General features: G+C 37.3%; 2 protein-coding genes across 9 annotated transcripts in view; one reads left to right on the plus strand and one right to left on the minus strand.

Annotated features, from left to right (window-relative positions):
* Positions 1 to 1,110: 1,110 nt before the first annotated feature.
* Positions 1,111 to 3,113, plus strand: LOC129209387 (beta-1,3-galactosyltransferase 2-like; the record flags this gene model as incomplete). The annotated part of the gene is made up of 1 exon (XM_054833726.1): positions 1,111 to 3,113. A coding segment is annotated over one exon (894 nt), but the record flags the coding sequence as incomplete, so codon positions are not given.
* Positions 3,114 to 9,579: 6,466 nt separating this feature from the next.
* The window catches only part of KCNT2 (potassium sodium-activated channel subfamily T member 2), a 142,011-nt gene continuing 127,689 nt past the window's right edge, over positions 9,580 to 23,901 (minus strand). For 6 of the 8 annotated variants that reach the window (XM_054834142.1, XM_054834141.1, XM_054834146.1 and 3 more), the window contains 4 exons: positions 23,548 to 23,568; positions 19,113 to 19,413; positions 16,066 to 16,150; positions 9,580 to 13,310 (listed from right to left, as the gene is read on the minus strand). In XM_054834142.1, coding sequence (XP_054690117.1) covers positions 13,199 to 13,310; positions 16,066 to 16,150; positions 19,113 to 19,413; positions 23,548 to 23,568 — 519 coding nt within the window. In that variant the 3' untranslated portion in view covers positions 9,580 to 13,198. The remainder of the gene's footprint in view (positions 13,311 to 16,065; positions 16,151 to 19,112; positions 19,414 to 23,547; positions 23,569 to 23,901) is intronic. The other 2 variants (XM_054834144.1, XM_054834140.1) reach the window with 1 other exon arrangement.

Genomic DNA, 23,901 nt, shown 5'->3' on the forward strand with positions numbered 1-23,901 from the left:
CTATCTTTTGATGGCTAAATTCACCTCTGGAAAAGGTACCTCTCTGTCTGCATTAGCATTTTATATAACCTAGACAACCACTTTCAACTGTGTATCTAACTTTTAAATGGTCAAAGGTACCTGCCATGTGATTTATCACAATAGTCTCCAAGACTGTGAATCCATAATCAGTCATAATCTTTCTTTAGCTTTGGATTATTCAATTACACAATAAGCTTTTGTAAAGATTCCATGAAGTTAAGATATCTTTCTTCTATTTTTATAACCTAGAACGGAATGTTGTAGCAATCGGAATAGCAATTACAATCTTTACTTTAAATGTGTATCTTTTTAGCGTGTTTTAATAAATGTATGCATTTGAAATAGACTATATATTCCACATTCTACCATACCTCTTAGGTGTTCAGTACCCTGCTATTAGTATTGAAGACAACCATATTGAAAGATTGACAGGTATTTTGAAACTATATATAAAAATATTAAAAGATTGATTTTTAATATTGAATTAAATTCATATTTACATTTTACATATATTCCAATATCTAAGTATATATCTGAATAAGTTCTGTTCTATTTGAGAAAATTATTATTTCTAATACTGTATTTATTTTATTTCGTTCTTACTGTATTTATCATGCCATATTTCTCTTAGGGAGAAAAGCCTGAAAATGAAATAATGAATTTTTTTAAAAGATTTTTTTCTTCTATGAAACTTTTTACATTTTATTCTAAAAGGAAACAATGGGATACTTTTAATTAAAAAAAAAAGGAATCTTGAAGAATCAGAAGCCTGCAGATTGCTTTTATCTTCCTGTGTCATTGAAGAAAACAATTACAAATTAGCTGCTCGCTCTGTCCAATTAAAAATTACCTTTTGTGCATCCTCTCAGAGCTGCCAACATGACCAAGAAGAGAAATATTTTCCTGCTTGCCTCCATCTCTTTTGCAGTAACATGTTTCATTTTGTATGTTTTGGATTCTGATCACCTTGCTGTTCTAACTGAAAGTAAAGTTCAAAACAATGATGACATAGAAGAAAAAGGCATACTTTTTAGCAAAAGGGATGATAATCATAATATTTTACATAAAAACATTATTTCAAAATTTAAACGAATCTTATGGAAAGAAAATGGAGAACTACCAGCGGAAAATGAGAAATGTGGGAATAAAACCAGATCCACTTCAATACAGTCATTTAAATTCATTATTAATGAAAAAGAGAAGTGTAAAGATAAAACACCTTTCTTGATATTGCTAATAGCAACGACAGCTGCTGAAATTCAGCACAGAAGAACCATTAGAAAAACTTGGGGAAGTGAATCTGTGGTTCCAGGAGTTGAGGTTGTTCGGTTGTTTATGCTGGGCCTTGAGAGCAAGGGTCCCAGTGAGGTCCTACTGAGAGAAAGCGAGCAATATCATGATATTATTCAACAGGACTTTTTGGACACTTACCATAACTTAACTCTTAAAACTCTGATGGGCATGAAGTGGGTTGCCTCGTATTGCAGTGGTGCAAGCTTTGTTATGAAGACAGACAGTGATGTTTTTGTTAATACAATATACCTAATAGAAAAGCTCCTCAGGCCTCTTTCACCTCCTCCACAAAATTATTTCACAGGCTGTCTTATGAAAGGGCATAAGCCTATTCGGAATAAAAAAAGTAAATGGTACATATCAGAAGAAGAATACCCAGGTGACAAATACCCTCCTTTTTGTTCAGGAACTGGCTATGTCTTTTCTGGTGACCTGGCTTCAAAAATTGTCAGTGCTTCTATAACGACAAAATATATACATTTGGAAGATGTTTATGTAGGTCTCTGTCTTAATGCAAAGGGAATACAGATAGTACCTCCACCTAGTCAGTCATTGTTTAACATATACAAGGTCCCATTTTCTCCTTGTGTGTACAGTAATATAATTACATCTCATCACGTTCAGATACACGAGGACATAATCTATTGGGAAACATTGCAAAAGAACAACCACGGATGTCAGACAGAATAGAAAGGCCCATAGCAAAGAGTCCTTTCTTTCTTTCTTTGACAATGGACAAAACAGCAGATGTTTTCCTAGAAACAGAGCATCTATATAGTGATGACTTTCAAGGTTCTGGGACATCCTGAAGCACTGGTATAGTTTTTGTATTAGGTTGCATTCAAAGGACTTTTCTTCCATAAAGCAGGCTTTTTCTGTTGACTGAATATTGCTTGGTACCTTACTTTTGTTTTGGATGAGGCGCCAATTAATTCCTGAACTGTTTTAAAATATGGCAAGAGATCATATCAATATACTGAAGAAAAAGCAATGAAAATGCGATGAAACTTAATTTTTCATTAACAAGTAATAATAAGTTAATGTGTTGATTTTACATTGCTCAGATGTAATGTACCATTACATTTACTCAGATGGCATTCCAGTGTGACTGAAGAAGAAAGCATACATGATATGCTGGTGAATTAGTGATAGAAATATGGATGGAAACTGCTTTTTTTCAGAAAATCTAATATTAGGATTTGCCAGATCTCTATTAGTGCATGCAGCTGCTATTACTCTGTAGTCATATATACAATGAACGCCTCACACACAAGATACCACTTAGTCATTATTATGGAGATTAATAAACAAGAGGGAAATTAAGTGCTGATAGAATGTTTTCACAGGAATGTATTAAATTCCATTTTGGGTTACTCAGCCATGTACAAAATATCCTCATACCTATGGAAAAAATAAGATGACACTTAATAACCTGGCAAGCTAAAAGTTTCAGTCAAAATATCTATGTAAGTAAATCACTTTCCAGATTTCTCTTCATCCAAGAATATAAATTATCTGCTATTCCTAATAAGAATTAGGAGACCTTTACAGTAATTACTGAGTGGGCCAACTGGCTGGATTAATTGAATAGCTAGAAAAAAGTACCTGTAGCTTTGCAGGAAGCTTATTGGATGCATGTGGAAATCAAAATGTCAATCACACAAATACCAAATACTTCAGCTAGAGCCAAAGTGAGAATATAATACATTTACCCCTACTGTCATTTTATAATCTTACATTATGATGTTTAATAAAGAAACCTAATTGAATTACAGGTCTTCTGTGGGGAAAATAACCCTTTTCTGCATTTGCTCAGAAAAATCCAAAATATACTTCCTTTAGGAAATTCACCTATAGAAGTCAAGGTTATGGACTGAGTTTCCTTTTTTCCCCTCTTGGTAAGGAGGTTATTTCTGGATGTTGTCCACTGAGTCCAAAGATTCGAACCATTTAGAGAGGGTCCAAAGGAGAAAAACACGAATTACCAGGACTCTTGATTGAAATGACCAACACCGACAACCTGAAGAAGCCAGAACTCTTTTGTCTATGCCATCTTCTATTTCAAGGTTATGTTATGCTAATATGCCAGCAATAGCTTAGCTGATCTGCCCTGGGACAGGGGTAGGGATTAGATTGTACTTTTCATCCCTACAACTAGAGAAAGCCCTGAGCAGCCTGGGTGAGCTCACAGCAGCCCCTGCTTTGAGCAGGGGGGTGGGGACCGGAGACCTCCTGAGCTTCCTTTCAAATAGCATTATCCTGTGATTCTGTGATTGTATGACATGATATGGGTATAGGAACTTATCTAAAACATGCCAAGATTCTGAGCGATTGCAGTGGCATTTGGATGAGAACCAAGACACACTTGAGCAACAATAATTCTGAGAAAGGACTTGCTTTGGGATGCTGCCTACTAGAGCTGACAATACTTGCTGATGCAAATTTTCCAATTAAGTCCAAAAAAGAGTGCTTACTTGGAGAAGTTTACTGAGTGTGTCAAATTGATATGTATCTGGCACCAGAAAGAGAGAACAAGCCATTAAATACTGCTTTGTTTCTGCAATATGTCCTAAGCCCTTTCAAAATGTTTTTATCTATCCCCAGAACAATAAAAACTTTAAAAAGTGAGAGATTTGATTCTACATTAGTCATGGTACAAAAGCACTTGAAATTCATGTTTATATTGTTGTGCTTCGGGGAAATCTTTAAATTTTGTTCTGCAAATGAAATCAATGTGGTCTGTGTAAAATGTGATGCTGGTTCTTTAAGGCTGGCTGCAGACACAAGTGAATCTTCTGATTGGGGTGATTTACAAACAGTCATGGCAGGTGGTGGTCCCTGTGGGAGAGGTTTGAGCTGCATAGTCCTCTCTCCTCTGGAAGCACCTTTTTCAAGAAAGTCTTAATGCTGTCAGAATCACTCTTACTGTGGTGGGTGGAAGGATAGTGGAAAACTTTCCTGTATCAGGTTCCTGTATTCAGGTAAGACTAATCTCAGGAAATACAAGCCCTAAAAGATTATTGTCTTCCAGTTCTGATGTTGGCTGATAAAAATGTAATAAGTTTTGCATCCAGAAGTAATTTAAAAGCTATGTCTGAAAAAGCTAACTGATAATTGGATTTTGTTACTGCTATTATGGTTGCTGGCACGTTGTTTACTATTCTGCTTGTCAGTATACAGAACTAAAAGAAGCTGTATTTTGGTGTCTTGATCTTAAGGACTTCTGTGCTTTAGAAGCTGTTGGAGAAGGGTATAAAACTTCAGGCTAACTTTTATCTGATTTAGAACAACTATTTGTGTAGTTCAGTGTATAGAGATATTCCCTTTGGTCATCCGCTATTCAGTGTTTTGTTTTTTAATGGATATATTCATCCAAAGTATAGAAGAAAAAAATACCAGTGCAATCCAATTAAAAAGTAATCTTTTGCTTCAAATATTATATTGATTTGCACTCAATCAGGGTGGTTTTCCAAACATTTACATAACATTTTCAGATGACCAGACAGCTGTTCTTATGCTGCAATGTGTTCCTTTTCCTTCTGGGCATATGAATAACTTATTTGAAGAGGTCAGCCTGAAAACTGAAGTTGCTTGATCCAGAGTAGTATTTTATATGCAAAAAACACTGCAAGAGCATAGCAGAAGTGTAGGAATTGTCCAGTACGCTGAATGCCTCAAAGGCCCATGGATTGCTTGAATTCTTTGGTCAGTGGTTCCATTTAATAAAAAAAGCTTGGTTAGCTTATCATAGTTGATTGGTCTTCAGCTGTATTAACCTCTGATTTTACACAAGTTCCTTAAATTATTTCAGACAATGTTTATTGCCTCTACCATAATATGATGGTGGCTGCACAAACAGTAGCTCTTCAATATGAAGAGGCAATAATGAAATGATACTAGGGGTGGAAGTTGTGGATTATATATAAAACTCATATGTAGCTGCAGTGTTGTTGCTGATAAAGGTTTTAAGTCCAATTTGTAAGTCAAATCTGTAACAAGAGGGAAGGTAAATAAAGCATCTGTGTATGTTTCTAGCTATCATTTGTACCTTGATCTAGTTTTTTTAAAGCTGGTAATGAGGAAGTTCCACATAGTGATCTAAAGACTTTACTCCAGAAACAAGCCCTGTTTCAGTCAAAGTAATTAACATCATGTCTTCCCCATCATGCCAAGCTAAATTAAAAAAATATTTAAAAGCCAGAGGAAACTACACTTATCTTTTGTCTACTGGGGTGTGAACCTTTGCTGCATTTGATGCAGCTGGGCTGCACTGGCCAGCTAATCTGCACAGAGAAATGTAAGTAGCCTATTAGTGGTAATACTTAGCACCTGAGATGAATTTGAGGGACAGGTCCATAGCTTGATAGAGGACCAGGTGGTAAGCAGTTACAAATGCTCTGGATTTTGTATGTCTTCTGGTTTAGAATAGTGCCCCATGTCCTTGGGAGAAGGGGCTGTGACTGGGGCAAGGCAAAAGTAATTAGTAAGCTTTGCTCAAACTGCTTCTGTGACAGTTCTCTTGGGTTAGAATTGGCATCTTACCCACGTGTACAGCATACGATTTTCTTCAAAAGGACTAATGTCTTGCAAGAATTTCCTGGCTCAGCTGTCACCTCCTTGCTGGTATGTAGAAGACCCATCTGGTGACGTAGTTCCTGAGGCCTAAAAATGTTCTTCTACTGAAAAGCTTCTGCACTTGGTAACATCTTCGGTTTTGGTTCTCCATGGCATTATTTTGCTGTAACTATGTTGAGCTCTTTTGCTTGCTTTGTTTCCCCTCATAATTTATACGTGTGTATATTTTTGTGAGGTGTTTTTAACAGACGTTTGTAGCTTACAGACAGATGCTGATGCCTTGTTCTAATAACAAGACCATCTCCAGACCTTCTTATACGAAGCCTCATCCTGCATGTGTGGTTGGAGAACAGGCTGTAAGACAAATAGTGGGGCAGGAGCAGGGAATACCTAATATGAGACTCGCATGGTGGAATGCAGCTTTCTAGCAGCTCTGCATTGTTAGAATTTCAGTGATCGTGCATGCAGGTACTCTGAGAAACCTCAAGTTCCTTAGTAGTGCTGCTTTGACCTCTGCTTAACTAACTGTTGATGCAAACAGAACTTTATAAACTTTATATGCATTAAAACAATTGTACTAAGTTTGGTTTTGCTGAAATGGGGCTTACTCTGCCAGGCAGTAGCGGCTCCAATATGAATTTAGGTACATAACTTATTGACTTGCTGACTAGCATAGTGGGATGTGGGTATATTTTAAATATAAGATGACTTGTAATGTTTATTCCATCCCATCATTGTCAATGGCCTAACTGTAAGAAGCATCTATGAATAATATATTTGGATGCCTCATACAAGCAGACTAGTATAAATACTGAAGCATAAGCAATATGTGTTCTCAATTAAAGCATCTCTCTAGTGACCAACAGTGTGCCCAATAGTTGATGTCCAAAATAGACTCTGAGTTCATGCTGTTGAGTGTGCTGTAGATGAGAAAATCTGAAACTTGAAGCAGCTGATGTAGATCTATGCTTGCTATTTCTTATACAGTGTTGTTGAGAAAATGTGTTAAACCATGCCATGTTTTAAATGAGCGAACAGCTGTGTGGTTGTTTTAGCTGCCTGCCGGGTTAAACCACAACACTTTGTTATATATTGGTTCACATTATACACTGCAATGTAATGAGGTAGTGGAATTTTACTGTGGACTTTGTTCATGCTTAAGTAAAACAAACTAAAGGACAGCCTTGCCCTGGAAATAAGGACTTTGCTTCTCAGAATCTTAGAGCTGTCCATGAAGGATAAAAGATACCCCTGGACAACCAAGATAACACTAGCATCCTAGCCCCTTTAACACATCTTTGAAACCCTCCCAGCGTTGTCTGGTATTACAGATAAGACTGACTCCAGGGACATCTGGATCAATAGACATGCAGCAAGAAACCTGTGGAAATATAGTTACTTTTGCACAAAAGGAAAAGAACAGAAAAAGAAAGCTAGGCTATTGGCAGCAGTATTGAATAATAATCCTAGATTAAGGGAATGAGAGTGTAGAGATATCCAAAGTGGGGCAGAGAAAACTTTAAAAGCAGTGGATCTCAAGGAACCGGAGAGTGCTGTAATTATTGTGGATAACAAAGCCATTGGCAAGGGGAGTGCTTGGTATGATCAAAACCAAAAAGCTAACCAAAAAGCTTCCCAAAAAGGCCTCTGAATCCTGTGGTGCAATCTTTCCCTGTTCTATGCAACAGGGGCAGCTGCATTTCACCTGGGATTGACAGTTAGCAGGAACCTATTGTGCAGTCACTATAGAAGCCTCTGAATACAAAGTATTTTCCCCTTCTTATGAGAATTCAGTCTTAAACCGTTTGATTAATGAAGAAAATTACCCCTAATACATACAGGGAATACTTTTTCTACATTAAATGAGTATACCTATTCATCTGGACTCAAGATTCTTTGCATTTACCTGGGAAAAGATAGAGCTAACATGGACAAAGGTCCTTCAGGGCTTCGCTAGGTCCTCAACTATTGTCCAAAAATTTTAGTAAAAGTTGTACAGGATGTTTGTGTTTAAAAAATGGATCCCTTTTTGACACAATATGTTGATGATTTGTTAGTAGCTATGGAATCTTGTACAGCTGCTACCTGTACCAAGCAACATAATAAGCTGAACCCTTCAACTCTACTCCCTTTACCTGGGGCAGGAACACCACATCATGATTGTGCAGTAATAACCTGTGAAGCTGGAAATCTGCCATTTCTAGGTCCTGATTTTGAACTGTGTAGACAGGTCCTTGTATTATCTGAACAGGAACAAAGTTACAGGTTATTCATTAACTACTGAAGACAAGGTAGCGGAGGCTTCACCACTTAGTCTGAAGCTGAGTGCGCAAGCAGCAGAATTGATTGCGTTAACTACGACTTGCCAGCTGTCCAAAGAAAAGACTATATATACACTGATTCTCTGTTTGCATTTGGAGTCTGCCACACCACTGGACAGTTATGGAAGCAATGACGGTTTATAACTTCTAGTGGGAGTAAATACCGAACTATTAAAAGTTATATAACCACCAAAGAAACTAGCTATCATTCATCAGCCAGTCCATACTGGTGAAAGGACACAAGTTTTACTATGATTAGTAATTGGTAGTATGGGTCTTAGTGATTAGTCAAATCATGGTGTACCTGAATGTTTTAAAGGTATGAGAGCCCTATGTAGAACCATATTTGGGGTGCCCCAATTTTGCTGGGACACCTCATGCATGTGAACAAGTACTTTTTTAATTCTATACTTTGTGTCCTAGCCTCTCACCTTAGTTGGTATGGGCCAGTTGCAAATTTGCATAACAGTATGCAGTCTAGATTTTATAGAATAAATAGAAAACTTTAGTTCATAGACACTTCAAATGCTTGTTTTTAACTTTATGAAGCAGAAATATTTGCCTTTTTAAACTTCTTGGAAGGCTGTGGGAGTTTATGCTTGTGTTGAATTATTATTACTGACAGCATCCTTGCATTAGTAGTATAGACAGTAATGAAGTACATAAAATCATCGTTAATATTTTTGTTTAACTTCAGAAGATGACCATAAGCAAAGTCTTGGTCATCTCTTGTAGCATGATATGAATTAATAACTCTTTTCCTGTCTCCCTGCAATGCTTGTTCTGCATCAAGCACAGGGAACAGTGGCTGAAAATTTGAAGTGCAGCCCTTTAGACATGTATTCAATGTATATCTATTTCAAAGTGGGGTGGGCTGTTTCTAAGATCAAGAATATGCAACAATATTTTATGCAGATTGATATAAATGCATAATTATAAAATAAAGCACTGCCTTGAAAAAGTATCTTTTATAACCTTGTACAACTTGATGTTACTACACGGTGCTGCTTGGTTTTTATTAATTCATTTCCAGATTGTAGTGACTGATTTCCTTCGGATATCAAGTGGAATTCAATGCAGCAAAACCTCATGCATCAGTGCTCCAAAATTACAGAATGTTTGCTGTCAGCCCTAGCTGCCTAGAAATTACAGAATTGTGTGTTACTTCTGGTGCGCTTGAAGTCATTTCGGTTCTTCTCCACTGCTGAAGCCAGAAATGTTTATTCTTTAGCATTTTATTGGTGCTTTGGTAAACAAATATGTATAAGAAATATTCAGTAATATATATAGATACTTCTCTACTTTAAAGTTGTAAAAGTGTAGTTGTAGTAGGAAGCTGTTTGTGAGAAGGGAAATATGTAGGCTGGGAAATACCTGTTCCTGTCAAAGTCAAAATGTCATGAAATCTTCACTAGTTCTACTGCAGGTTTTAATAAACTGTACGCTTTTTACTTTGTATGTGAATTAATGCATGGTCTGGAATTGGAGTGAAATAGTTAAGGAAACACGCTGCATTCCACTGAAACACTTTTTGTCACTTTTTATTGCAGACTAGGTAACACGTTTTCACAGGTAGGTCTTGCTTTGCTGGAGAATTCCCTTGTGAGAATGAAGTAATTATTATCTGCTGTCAATTTTTTCAGTGGGATTGTGAATTGGGGTACCAAATTGCTTGGTATGTGGTAAAGTAGTGTTGGGGAACATGGGCATCTTTGAGTTATTCATAGAAGTGAGTCAGGAGGAAAAAAATACATGCAGTTAAGCACAGATTGAAATCATCCACATTTTTCTTTTTTTTTGATTGAAAGAAACAAATACAGGTTATCTGGCCATCTGACGCTTGACAACTGGTTTAGGATTACATCTCTTGTTTATGTCAGCAATCATAGCTCTAAATTTCTCCATCTACTGAGTGAACTATGACCAGACAAAACTCCTCTGTTCAACAGTCATTTGGACCTACTGATTCTAAACTTCATCATCCTTTCTCCAGCACCGAGCAGAGAGATTACTGTTCTTCAATCTGGTCTGCAGTCCAGCTAGACTTGTATTATGTTTCTAATAATCATGATGAGACATAAGATTGCCTGTAGGATGTCCATTAAAGAATCGCCTTCCTGACCACCAAAGGAATGTGCGTACCATCTCATTCAGTGATAATGTAGAGGTGCTTAGGGTAGTTCTTGAAAAATCTAAATCCCACTAGAATGGGATCTATCTGTGTGTGAAGATATGCCAGAGGAAGCAAAGCTGTTTGGCTTTCAACATGCAAGGCAGTATATTTTGAATAACAGAACTTTGTGGTATACTATTCATGTGTTATTAGAACTTCTATTCATAAGAAGCTGTTGTTAGTTTTTATTACCTTATTTGTCTTCCAGCAGACTTTGAAGAGAACCAAGTATTTTGTTCAGAAAGATTGCCATTCATTCACTTTAGAGACTGCAAGTGTCTCCAGCTGCTTTTGTGTTTGCTTTAGCAAATCTTCTGGGGCTAATGAGCAATTAGAAATCCATTAAGCCTGGAGAAATATCAGGTCACATTACATGCTACTATTCAAGTCTAGCTGAGCAATTCTGCTGAGTTGGGTGGGAAAATGGATACCCCTGACTGCTTGCTTCTGCGGCTTTATAGGCTGTTAAATGCAAGGCATCAAGTCCTACCTATAGATGCTTGTGGCAGAGAGTCCTTCAATCTGTGGTGGGTACTACAGGCAGCGTACAGGGAATGCCTGTGAAGAGCACGTGAATCACACTGAAAGCAGAGTATCTAGCTTGCCAGCTGAAGGGTAGGCGTGTTTCTGGGATCCTGTCTGCCTACTTGAGACTCCGTTAGAAAGGCCCTCAGTATGAAACAAGGGATGGTCCTAATATTTTCGGAGTGAACATTTTTAAGAAACTTGTATTTTTTAAAAAAATATTCAACTGGAACACATCAACTGGAACTTCTCACTGAAGGCATTAAAAATAGGAAGTTATTCACACTGCACATGCAGTCTTTTCTGGGATAACTTCTATGACAGGTCTTGAACAAGATCCTGTACCATGTACTGTTTTTTAAAAAGCTGTCAACTTCAGTCTATGCAGCTGTTTCAATTGTTTCTTTTTTTCCACAGTGCCCAGAGGGAACATTTGAAATACTTTGTCCTTACCTGTGAATAATTTGATAAATGACTCGTGTGTGGAAAAACACTGAACAATAATGGACTCTGTGTGGAATCACTGAAACCCTTCTGAACCATGATGCTACTTTAATATGTCAATGTAAAAAAAATGCTGAGAAACCCTACTTTCCAGTTATCCTTTTTCCCTTTAAAACTGGTATTCCTGGTCTTCTGATGGCTTCAGTCCACTCTGAGACATATGGGTTTTTTATAATTGTGGCTTTAGGATTTCTAACAATATAGAACAGATTAGTTAAGTTTTGGAAGAATTAAGAGGAAGAGAGGGAATAAGAGCAGATTTGCTGTTGTACCTAATATGAATGTGACTTGATTTCAACATCCTTACAATGCTGATAAGCATACTCACATCCATGAGTTGTTCACTGGGCAACTTGGTATTTTATTTTTCAGAAAAAAAAATTGTAGTTCTATCAAATAATATAGAAGAGAGTAGAAATAATTTTGACTGAATTTTTGTACATGTAGGACATCAAGGGAATTCAAAGAATAATCAGTTTTTCCATTGTAGGCTACCTGCTAAATTTCTTGTACCTGTTCTATGGATAATTGTAACAGTAGGGTTTTTACCTTAAGGATGCTCTTTCCCCTTTGTGACAGATGGCAAAGCAAGAATGTGATTTTTGGAAGATCATGTACAGGCATGCTTCATTCTGTAGAAAGCTTGACCAATTGTGGCATTCTCGTAGGTGTAGACCAGAGATTAATAGCTTCAGATGTTTCATACATAAGCAGATGCTTTTTTGTGTACTTAATGCCCAAACGGAGTCTTCAAATCCATGGTGCCTTTACACATAACATGGTATTACATTCATTTTATGAAATGGTTTATAAATGTCTTTAATTTTTCAATGTGATACATAATTTCATATGAAAGTGTATCACATTTGGGTAATCTGAATGACTGGGCATGTACATACTTTGGACAGTTGCGATTCTGGCATATTCATGGAAATGAGAAGGACTTGTGGTATGAATTGTTCCCTAGAGGGATGCTCTCTCTTTTGTACCATAATCTAGTCAGGCTTCTATTGACAAACTCAGTAAGGTTAAAAGGGTTCTATTTCACCTGAGCTACTCTGCAGCTTCACACAGACAGTACCTTCCCAGTTTTTGTGAATGTGGGGGGCTGCCTGTGTGAGATGAAAGGGGCTTTCCTCTAGGTGGGCTCCTCTGAGCTAATCTCTGTGATACACCTCAGATCTCAACCTCTACAGTGTGATGAGGTTGCGTCATTACAATCTGATCTGTGTAAACCCAGAGAACTAACACTCACGTCCTGGAGGCTGAAACAGGACTGAAACTAGCCTGTTTGAATACATAATGGATGACAGGCTGAGACTGAAAATTTTCTCAAAGGCTGCGTTCTTGCCACGCAACGCCTCGTTGGTGCCTTTAGGTATTAATGTATTTTCTACTACAAATTGTGCATGGTCTCTCTACAGGCATCTGATTATCTTTACTGATGTAGGTCAGAAGCTTAGTCACTGACACGCTGTCACTTTAATAAATATGCTTAGAAGCATCTAAGCAAAACACATGATGGAACCTGTCACCACTTAAATCATTTGTTCATATTGGTTAAATAGTAATAGATGTCATAATTCTGTTAAGCTGACAAAGTTCAACTACCATGTTGAACAGGCCACAAGCCTGACAATCCCTTAAATCAGAGCTTCTAGACACCACATTTCTAAATTTGGTCACTTACCAAATAATATAAATAAAATATACCACTCAGTTTTCAGAATGGTTAGTGGAAATAACGTGTATAAAACTGTCTCTTAATTTTGTGATGAGTTACACATCAAAGTTGTGTTTCCTCCCTGGTGTCTTGTCCCACTGTATTGCAGAAGCTGTCTTTTCGGCTGGGTGCAGTATTTGGAACGTAAGCCAATGGATCAGGTCGGATCAAGTATCTATGAAAAGAAATTATAACTCTGATTAAAAAGACTTGGCGTCAGCAAGAATAAAATAAGTGCAATCAGTTGTAATGTTGAAAAGATCAGACTTAGAGACTTATTTTGAAGGTGCTTATTCTAGGTCCTGTTGGGTAACTTGGACACTTGGGTAACACCACTCGCTTTAGGTGCTAATTGTAAAGCTTTTCATGTTTTGTCTGCCTAGATGTCACCTGTATGTCCTAGGCACAGTTAAACCTTACTTTTGAATGACAACTCCTTTGCCAATAACTCTGTATTTCTTTATGCATCTCCTTTATTCATTATGCCTTAAAGAAGGAACAAGCAGTGCACAGAGTAATTTCTGAAAAAATTTTGTGAGAAAACTATGGATAATTCTTGTCACTGTGCTCAATAAATAAAAAGCCTGATGTTGTTAATCTTGGTGTTGGCTGACAGTCTGGAGATGGACCCCTATTCTAAGAACTTCTAGTAGATCTGATTACCTGAGGAAAATGCCTCATGAGTTTGAATCTAAGTTTGAGATGTTTAAAATAACTTTTTTTCTTAGGATAAGGATGGAAAAGCTTCCCATTAATTTCTAAGCGTAAGTTCTGCACTGTTTTGTCAGCTGTCTTGGGTGACAAACTATCTGATCTCAGCTTTTGTGACTGACGGTAGTAGCTTTGTGCAGCTACAGAACTAACATTTCAGTGTTCTGAACTATCGATCAGTGCTTTCCAGCACCACTGTGCTCCTAAAGACGAGACAGACATCTAGATTCAATGCCAGTATCTTAAACTTGTCTGAAGATGTGCAGTAGTGTTGACACCTCTGGAAATTTTACCTCAAATCCTGGTTTTGACTTTTTTTGGTGAAGAAAGAAGAATGAAATGCAGGAAAATGAAATGTGACAGAATCCTCTCTCACGTTCTCAGAAATCTTGGCACCACATGTCTGTCAATCTCCTCATCAGCCAAATGAAAATGCCTAAATATCCAAATAGAGATTGTGTGCATGCTGTGTGGTGCTTATAAAGATTTGCTGTATTACTTTGCAGTGGCCCTGAAGAAAGCTTCTGGTTTTGCAGGCCGTGAACTTCCACCATTCAGTATAACGAGTATGTTCTGCCCCAGCCTTAATTAAAAGACCCTGAAAAATTCTTCAACAGCATGCGAAATGGAAAATCCCGATTCACGTGTTCTGTATGGGTATGAGCAGCCACTGTCATACTTCCTACAGAACTGCTGTATCAGTTTTCAGCTCGCCTAGTAACAGAGCGTTCCTGGCCCCTCAAAGCAGGGGCTTCTGTGAGGCATCGGCTTTATGGTGGCTACCCAAGAGACTCGCCTGATCCCCGTGACTTGGAAATGCCACCTGCCTCTGTTACTTTGTTAATGCTTCTTCTGTCAGGGCTAAAACAGAACAGCAGCATTTTCTTTGGACTTTGTTGCTACAAATAGCCTGAACTTATTTGCATAAGAGTTGACTTAAATAGAGGATTAAAAAATCTACTCGTACGATTCCTATCTGGATTGTATTCTCATGGAATCTATTTGTTTAAAGTCCGACTTACTACCCTCTATTCATAACATCTGGTATTTATTATTTACTCCAGAACAACCTATTTGTTTTGCTGATCCAACCAATGAAACTGAGGAATCGTGGAAGAGTCTGCTCTATTCTGTTCATCAAATCCAAATGAAGCATGTTTAAACACATGAAAAAAATCTTATTTTTCTTGCCTGATTTTTTTTTTTTGAATAAATTTTCTTAGATTTGGGGGGGGGAATTCAAGTGTTTCTATATTTTTTTTTTGAGTAAACTAAAGACTTGTGCCTGAAATACATAATTCACAAGTTCTACATCACAAATAATTCTGTAGTAAGTAAATAATGGCATACCTTAAATAAAAATGAACAAGACTTTTACAGTGATAAACTTTGATAAAATTGTAAGAAGCCCAAATATATGACTAGTGCCTCGAGGGTTTATAACTGGCCTAATGTCACAGCTGCCAAATCTCAGTGGTCACCTTCTGCCCTTAAGCGTGTCTGGAGCAGTACTGCATAAGCAATTCCTATGCGTCATCTTTGGATGTTGCTGCAGATTGATGAGATTTGGAAGTCCCAAATGCAGCTCTTGGAACTGAAACTGCAACTCTGAGTATCATGTTTTTGTAGGGCACCATCAACACTGACCCCAGAAGAAATAAGGAGAGTCTTAATCTCCAGGGAAAAAAAACCAACACCAAAACATGTCAGAGAAACAAAGAACCAGTAGTGGGTTTTGTGGTGGTTGTCGGGGTTTGGGGTTTTTTTTTTTTGAGGGGGAGGTATTTGGTGGGGTTTTTTCCTTTAAATAAGGAGACGGCCAGTGCTAGCAACAGAATGCATTGTACTAATTCTGGAATGAAAGAGAACAGGGAGTGTTAATGCAAGATCCATTTGCAAGTACTAAACTCCAGTATAGAAAAAGAACATCATGCTCTGCTGAGAGTCAAAATGTTAAATGTTTTGGTACAAAAATCTAGTGGCTATAGAATGAAAACTCTGCTCTTCAGTACCAGCTTCTTAAGACCAAATAGGGTAGATGAAATATGGAGTTATTAAGGCAAAGTCTGAACATATTACTTGAAATGTAATTGTTTAGGTGCATGTGAATGTTTAGGGTTCTTTTCCAGCAGAAAGATAATAAAATAAATTCAGGAAGAAAGTACAAACATGAAATTTTGCAGGTCTTGTAATCATTTTGTGTGTGTGCTTTAACTTACACTATATCATTCAGCTCTAATCTTGTATCTGGAGAAGGATTGATCAGGATGTAAGAAAGGGTGTTCTGATGATCATTCATTTCATCTAGAGGACAAAAAAAATATTATATTTACAAACAAATTGTGAAAAGTATAATTTTTGACAAACTAATTTGATAAAAGATCGTTATTGGTTCATAGAACTGTCAGTGTCAGGTGTCAAAGTGATTTCAAGTAAGTTTAGCAACTTCTTTTCAACTGTACTTGAGTTGGAATTATCTGACATAACATCTTTTGAGTTATCTGCCCTTAAAATATCTTTCTGAATGTTCTAAAAATGTTCTTTTGCATTTTTTTTTCAGTCATAGCAATTCTAAATGCAACCCAATTTTAGTGTAACTTACCAATCTGTCATGTAGCTTCTGTTAGTATGTGGGAAGTGGGGACTTCCATCCTCAGCTGGCATTGAGTTCAAGTGCTAAGCAAGGTTAAATGCAGGTGTACGGCATTCACATCCATTTCCAGATTTGGTCAGTATAAACCTTTTTTCCTTTTCCCTATTTATCTTTTAAGCATTTTGCTTTTATCACCTGTGCCAATGGGTTGAGATGTGAATGCTGTATAAATGCAAATTAGAAATTTTTTTTGCATTTTTTGACTATTCTTCTAATGATATGTTGCAAATGAAGGCTGACAAAATCTTTTTTTATTTTTTTTTAAGGTTTTTGCCTAGTCAAGTCTTGCTAAGCTTTTGTAGCTGTTACTGCAGTATCTTTCGTAGAGCTTTCTCTTGGTATGCTTCCTGGGGTGCTGCAGTGACGCTTGCTTTACTTTGATAGGACTAAAAAAGAGATGCATTTCTTCTGTGTTAATTTCTGTCTTCAGTATTTTAGGGAAAATTATTTAAAAGAGAACAGCACCGTTCTAGTTTGAATGTAATTCCTAAATCTTTTGTTAATGAAGTATTCTTGACACACTGTCTGTAGGTTGAAAATTACTGTATTGGGTATTTTCTAGTATGTGTAATCTCACTGCATGCTTGTATCACGTATTTGCACCACCATAAGTACTCCTATCTAGAAACCAGGTAAGCTCACGTAAACTCTTAATATAGATGCAGTTATACAGCTAAAATGGTGGTTTACAATATTTGATGATGTTTGTTTCCTGTTTGTGTTTTTTCCATTGTTTCCTGGAGATGCAGAGAGACAGTACTAAGAAGTACATTTAAGTTCTGTAGGGAGCTGACTGGCTTGATTGATTCCTGCTAGTTTGAAAGAACAGAGAGTTTAAAATTTGGATTCCGTGTATAATATGTAGTGGGATGAGTGGGGAGTGAGCTAGCTCTGAAGGGGGGTAAAAGTCTTCTGAAATTCTTTCTGAATGTGGGGGAGGGTGGAGAGATGGCAGTGGGAATGTGACAACCCAGGTTTGCAGCTGACTGCATGTGTAAAACTGCTTTGTGGTTCTTTGAGGGGTTTTTTAGTTTTTTCCCCACAATGTGGGTGTTCCTGGGGTTGCAAAAGTAGAAGGTTTCTTTATAATGAGGCATAACTGTAAGAAAATAGGGGAAGTGATCATGAACATTTATAAATCAGGTAAAGCATTTACCTAGCAAGATTTTGCTGTTCTCTAGATGGTATATAATCTTCTTAAATTTAAATAACGAAATGAACATTTACTGTTGGCTTTTAACTAGGATTTTAAAAGAAAACCAGGAATACAACAAAGTTTTCTTGTTACTTGTATCAATATGAATCAAATTTACAAAACTTCTTTGTGGTTGATCAAATGTTATTGTGGCCTGTGTCACTCCTGGTAAATATTTAGTCCTGAATCTTTCTGCAGAGACTCATATAGTATCCATAAAGAAAGCAGGAATAGTAATTATCCAGTTGGAGTGTGGGATAAAGAGCTTGTATTTACATATCTAATTTATACAGATTGAGCAAAACTATAGCCACGTATTCTGTAGCAGCCTCCTCTCACAATTAAGTTGATTTTGTATCAATAGCAACAATAAGAACTACTGTTGGGTAGTACAATGCTATTAGTGTCAAAAGATGTTTTGACCCTGCATTAAGAATGTGTGTAGTTAAAATGGACAAATAAATATCCATTCTGTAGGAAATACCACATTTACCTTCAGTTAATGGATATTTTAGGGATAAGTCAAAAATAATTGTGTTGAAAAATGAAGAGTAACACATTTGTAAAACAGTACATTTTGGATTTTTCAAATGAAAATTGAGTATGGGAACTCCAGTGTTGGTGCTTCTGAAGTAGAAAGCACTGAGCTCCATAGTGAACCTACTATGCAGACAAATAAGTTGGGATCTAAAAATTCTTAGTGTTTCTCAGAAAACTAGAACCCACAGTTCTAGGGGTTTCCACACAACATGCTACAGAGCCACGGCCATAGAAAGGCAACCCAGGCAGCTGTGGTGCATATATTAAAAAGGCTGTTACAGAGCTCTTGTCAATGGCTTTAAAACAAACAAAAAAGCAACCCAGCATCATCCTTGCTGGAGAAGGACTTGATGGATAAAAATAGCATCTAAAGACCTAGTGAAATGTGCTTCATTAACATAATTTTTATGTGACACTTTAGCATTAACTTTAAAAATTGTGGGGAAAATGCAATATCCTTCACATATAAACAACTCTCCACCTTGATGTATGAGTGAACTTCACAATGGTTCTGTCTTCATCTGTATTTCAACAAATTTGTGGAAATATGGTGCAGTTGTTCAGTGACAGGGGAATGTTTATATATTCTGCATATACATATCATGTGTGAAATATAAATGTGGCTGACATGCTGCCTTCTGAGCTTTCCATCTGAAAATAGGAATGGGTGATAATAGATGTGATTAAAAACACTCCAGCAAGGTTTTTTCAGTTAAAAAACAGACAAAAAAAACCAACAAAAAAACCCCCAAACCAACAAAACAAAACCATTATCATAAACTTAATATTTTGTTTATGGGACCCTCAGTTCTTAAAAATAAGTTCATCTTACATAATACTGATGTTTTTATTAAATTAAAGTATTATAGTAATCATACCGTATCCTGCTGGAGAAAGGCCCAGATGCTTCATCCTGTTTTTCACAAGTTCAGCAAGCTCTTGTCTTTCTGACCTCCTGTAAAGGTTCATTCGCTGCTGGTTTATCTTCTCGGCCGTTTTACTGGAATGCCTTGGTACTCTTCTGCTCAGCCGCCGGGCCCACTGCATGCTTTTTCGTCGTAACAAGGGATGATCAGACTGATCGCTAGATGTTGAGTTACGATGATTACTGCGATAACTAATCTGTTCTTTGGTGTCTTTAGTGTCTTCCCACTCTTCCACATTGATAGAGATTTGAGACTTGAAAGGAAAATTATGTGAGATTAAGAGCTTTAAAAAATGGAAGCAGAATAAGATGTTCTCTCCTCTTTTCAACAGTGCAGTTGAACAGGTGTTTTGGTTGCAGTGTTGCTGAGGGGATTCAGTTGTTTGTACTTAGCAAATGTGCCTGATTTGGGTGCCCTTTACTAGACTTTGACTTTTTATGTAAATGATATAAATACACTTCTCAAGTGCAAAAGCAGTTAAGCAGTTAGTGCCCGATTCCATTTCGATTCTGAGAAGAACAGCTCTAGCCTTCCAATACTGCCTGAATCTAGGAACCTGTTCTGAATGACTTCTCCACTTTCTTCCAAGTTTGCATATTTTTAGAAATTCAAGTTCTGTAACTGCTTTTTAGATGTATGTTGTGGATTCATCAAGTAATAGTTCAACTTTGGCTGCACCGCTTTAAGTACTCTTTTAAGACTGCAGGTGGAATGTGCCTGTTACCTGCATCTCAAATTCCCAGGCATTTTTGACCTTCCAGTACATACTATCTGGAATGCCTCTGTGGCTGAAAATAGGGATGTGTGCAGTAGCCTTCAGTGTGATTCGGGGCACCTCTTGCAAACAAGGTAATTAATTCCTGCCTTTAAGCATAGTGAAGTTGTTTGTTCACTTGTATAGTAACCAAAAAAAAACAGACTTAAGGGCCAAAATCTGGCCCTCTCTTGCTGTGTTTTCTTCATGCTACCCAAGCATGACCAATAGTATACACATACAGCAGCAGTGAAATAATTCAAGTGGATGGGCTACATATGCAGTTCTAACATATACAAAAAGATCCTAGGGAATATAAGAGGAAACATTTCAAAAGATAACTTCAAAATTGTTTTAATGTCTATTTAAAATGTAACTAATGCTTTTAGCTTCTAGTTTCAAAACTACTTCCTTATAATCCTGAGTTATTGTTGTGATCTTTGAAACATGTCTTTTATTGATACTGAAATAGTGAAGCGTTCCATGATATCAGTGCAGTGATATTGTCAAGTTACTGGTGACAGATTTCAGCGTGTTAAGTGTTTAAAATAAATAAATGAAGTATAAAACAAAGATGACTTAAACTGGAGCTGGCTCAGTTTGTATGACTCCCCAAGAACAGAAAGAGTTCACAATATGCTGGAAGTGATCAGTGAATAAAGCAAATTTAACTGAAGAGCTACTGAGGTCCTAAAGGCCTTTTCCCATTAATATAAAATCTGAAAACAAGATTCTGTTGACCTCATCAGTGTTGAACTTTTAGGAGGCTCTCCACCCCGTCTCACACAGAATCTGCAAGGTACCTGGAGTCCATAAAATAATACTTGATGTAAGCCTGACAGTGTGAGAAAGATGCTAATTTTTCCCTTTTGCACAGACTAGCTTTCATCTGTGTAAAAAATCCCAAATGAACAACAAAATCAAAACCAAGAATTAAAAAGATGCTTATGTTGTAGCACTTCAAGTAAAATCACATTTTTAATATTCTAGACTAGGATCTTGCAATAAGCCTCGTGCAAAGACCCACTAATTCATTGAGGCTCTTCAGTTTAGTCTGCAATAGGAAGGGGGTTTATTTTGAAAAATAACATCATTTTTGAAGTTTTGTTACTGACTCAGCTGATGTTGTTTTGGGTAAGGCATGAGAGAGAATCCTGAATCCCTGTGTACAAGAATGCAATTTTAATTATTTTTTTGTTGTTGTTGCTTGTTATTTTAAATTGACAGTTTGGTTTTGCATGTATTTTACAGTATGGATTAAGGTAAGCAAAGTACATTCTGTATGATAAGATGCTACTTATGGTTGAGAAGGGTCTATTTGGTGTGAACAAATCTGATACTGAGTATAAGGGATGGTCTTGTTTTGCCTTTCTTCCTGTCTGCATTAGTAGCTTTCCTTGTCCAACTCTTGGTAAAACAGCCATCTGGACCTGCTGGCAGTAGTATTGGAAAGGCAGAGACCAATCATCCTAATTATTACAGGAGAGTCAATCACATTTTTTTTGAGCCAGAGATTCACCAGGAGAGGCCAAGTAAAAGAACAAGTCTTTTGCTTCTGTGAAACTGTAAATCCTTAGCTTGAACTTTTGAAACACTGGGATAGGTGAGTTGAAACCATAAATTAAGTTTATTATATATTTACTTAGGTGACTATTCAGTTTTTATGGTGCCTGTTGAGAAAGGTGTGCAGAATGGCCCTTTATGCAGGAGGAAAAAATTAAACTGTTTAAAGACAAAGCAAAACCAAAGAAACTCAAATCCCCTTTCAAAGGCAACACAAAAGCGTGCAGCATAAAAGTCCAGGGCAGAGTACTTCTGTCTGTCCCCCTCTGTTTTAATCAGTCTCAAACTTTCTTTCAAAATACTTTTGTAACTATCATTAATTTATTTTGAGGTTTGGTTGCATTTAATTTCCTTTTTGCATAGCTTACAAACCTGTTGTATGAGAAGCATAACTGATGATATGGTGTCACTATTACTGTATAGGAGTGATTGTTCATCTTATGTTTTATGAAATGTATATGTATTTTTGAGATTCTTTAAAATAGAAACATGGTGTAATTTCTGGAAAATATCAAGGTGCGTGTTAAGTCTTTACATAATCACTGCTACTTGTACTAGGGAAAAAGCTGTATGTCACACATAAAGTGAAGAAATGTGTGCCTTTAAACCTTTTTTAAGTTTCAGGTTTTTGTGGGGGTTTTTTGTTCTGTTTTTTAAAATGCAGGTTCCCATCTCAGGTATCAGACGGTGTGTCCAAATGAGTGTGATTGCTCACTTGTGCTGCTTGTGAACCACAGGGGTTTTTTCCACTCAGGCAAGGTGCTCTAATAGGGTGTTTCACGCCCTTATTTGAATACTAGCTCAGGTTGGCCAACACGTGGCAGGAATGGGAATGTAGTCACAAACACACCAGTGTTCATATTTGAGATGGTCAGGATGGCTGTGAGTATGGTGGCAACAGTACTACAACACCAAACATCAGTTAATTTCTTGGATCTTTGTTCCCTTGCTTTGCTGCTCCCTGGGAGCTAAGTATGTAAAATCAGTTTTAATGTGCAGATTCATCTATCCTATTCTGAAGCAATTTTTATCTAACTGCAAGTTTTATGTTAAAATTACTTTTATTGTTCTGTATACTGATAGTCCTTAATTGCACCTAGGGTTCTAGGAATGCCTTTCTGGTCCATCAGCTGTCTTAAACCATTGTTAAGTACAGCCACATATTCCTTTCATGATAAACTTGGGGATTTTTGTCCATTAGCATTTAAGGTGTTAGGATCAAGGCTTTTGCCAGACTGTAAAGATGATCTGTTATTTACAGAATTAAATAGGGACCAAATTCCACTGGGCTTTTTTGAAAGTCATGGTCTGTCAATTTACAGATGTTAAATAAGAAGTTTGTGTCCAGAACAATGTTGCTTTGAGCTTTATTTGCTCAAAGATGATTCATTGCATAGTTCCATATCCTGCAAGGATTTTACTCCCAGGGTTTAACCTAGTGTACTGTTTCTGGCTGGGACAGAGTTAAATGTCTTCATAGTAGCAAATACAGGGCTGCGTTTTGGATTTGTGCTGAAAACAGTGTTGATGACCCAGGGATGTTTTAGTTGCTGCTGAGCAGTGCTTACACAGAGCCAAGGCCTTTTCTGCTCCTCACACCCCCCCACCAGCGAGGAGGCTGGGGGTGCACAAGGACTTGGGAGAGGACACAGCTGTGACAGCTGACCCCAACTGACCACAGGAATATTCCATACCATATGATGTCATGTTCAGCATATAAACCTGGGAGAAGAAGGAATGGAGGGGGAATGTTTGGAGTGATGGCATTTGTCTTTCCAAGTAACTGTTACACGTGATGGAGCCCTGCTTTCCTGGGGATGGCTGAACACCTGCCTGCTGATGGGAAGTGGGGAATGAATTCCTGGGTTTGCTTTGTTTGTGCGTGGGGCTTTTGCTTTACCTACTAAACTGTCTTTATCTCAAACCCCAAGCTGTCTCACTTTTACTCTTTTGATTCTCTCCTCCATCCCGCCGTGGAGGGGAGTAAGTGAGCGTCTGTGTGGGGCTTACTGCCTACCAAGCTTTAAACCATGACACCCAGAAACACGCAGACAATAAGCAAATACTTACTTGTGAAGCCATTTCTCGTGACTGACAAAGGAAGGGGAAAAAAAAAACAAAAGACAATTTAAACAGAAGTGAAGCTGAAGAAACAAACATGGACTGTTTAACAGAAACCACATAAAATCAGCTACACAGGTAATATGAAGACTTCATATGTCCTTTTTTTTAATGAAATGGAAATCGTTTGAGACATAGGTGCAGGTCATTGAGAGGCAGGCTAGATTTGCTTCTTGGTAACTAAATCACTGAAAACTTGCTTTCTTTTCAAAGGAATTATATTTATCTGTCAGAGTGAAGTGAGGGCTTCTCATTTGCATGTGTCCTGGTTTTGGCTGGGATGGAGTTAATTTTCTTCATATT

This window comes from Grus americana, chromosome 8 (assembly GCF_028858705.1).
Source record: "Grus americana isolate bGruAme1 chromosome 8, bGruAme1.mat, whole genome shotgun sequence".
Classification (NCBI taxonomy): domain Eukaryota; kingdom Metazoa; phylum Chordata; class Aves; order Gruiformes; family Gruidae; genus Grus; species Grus americana.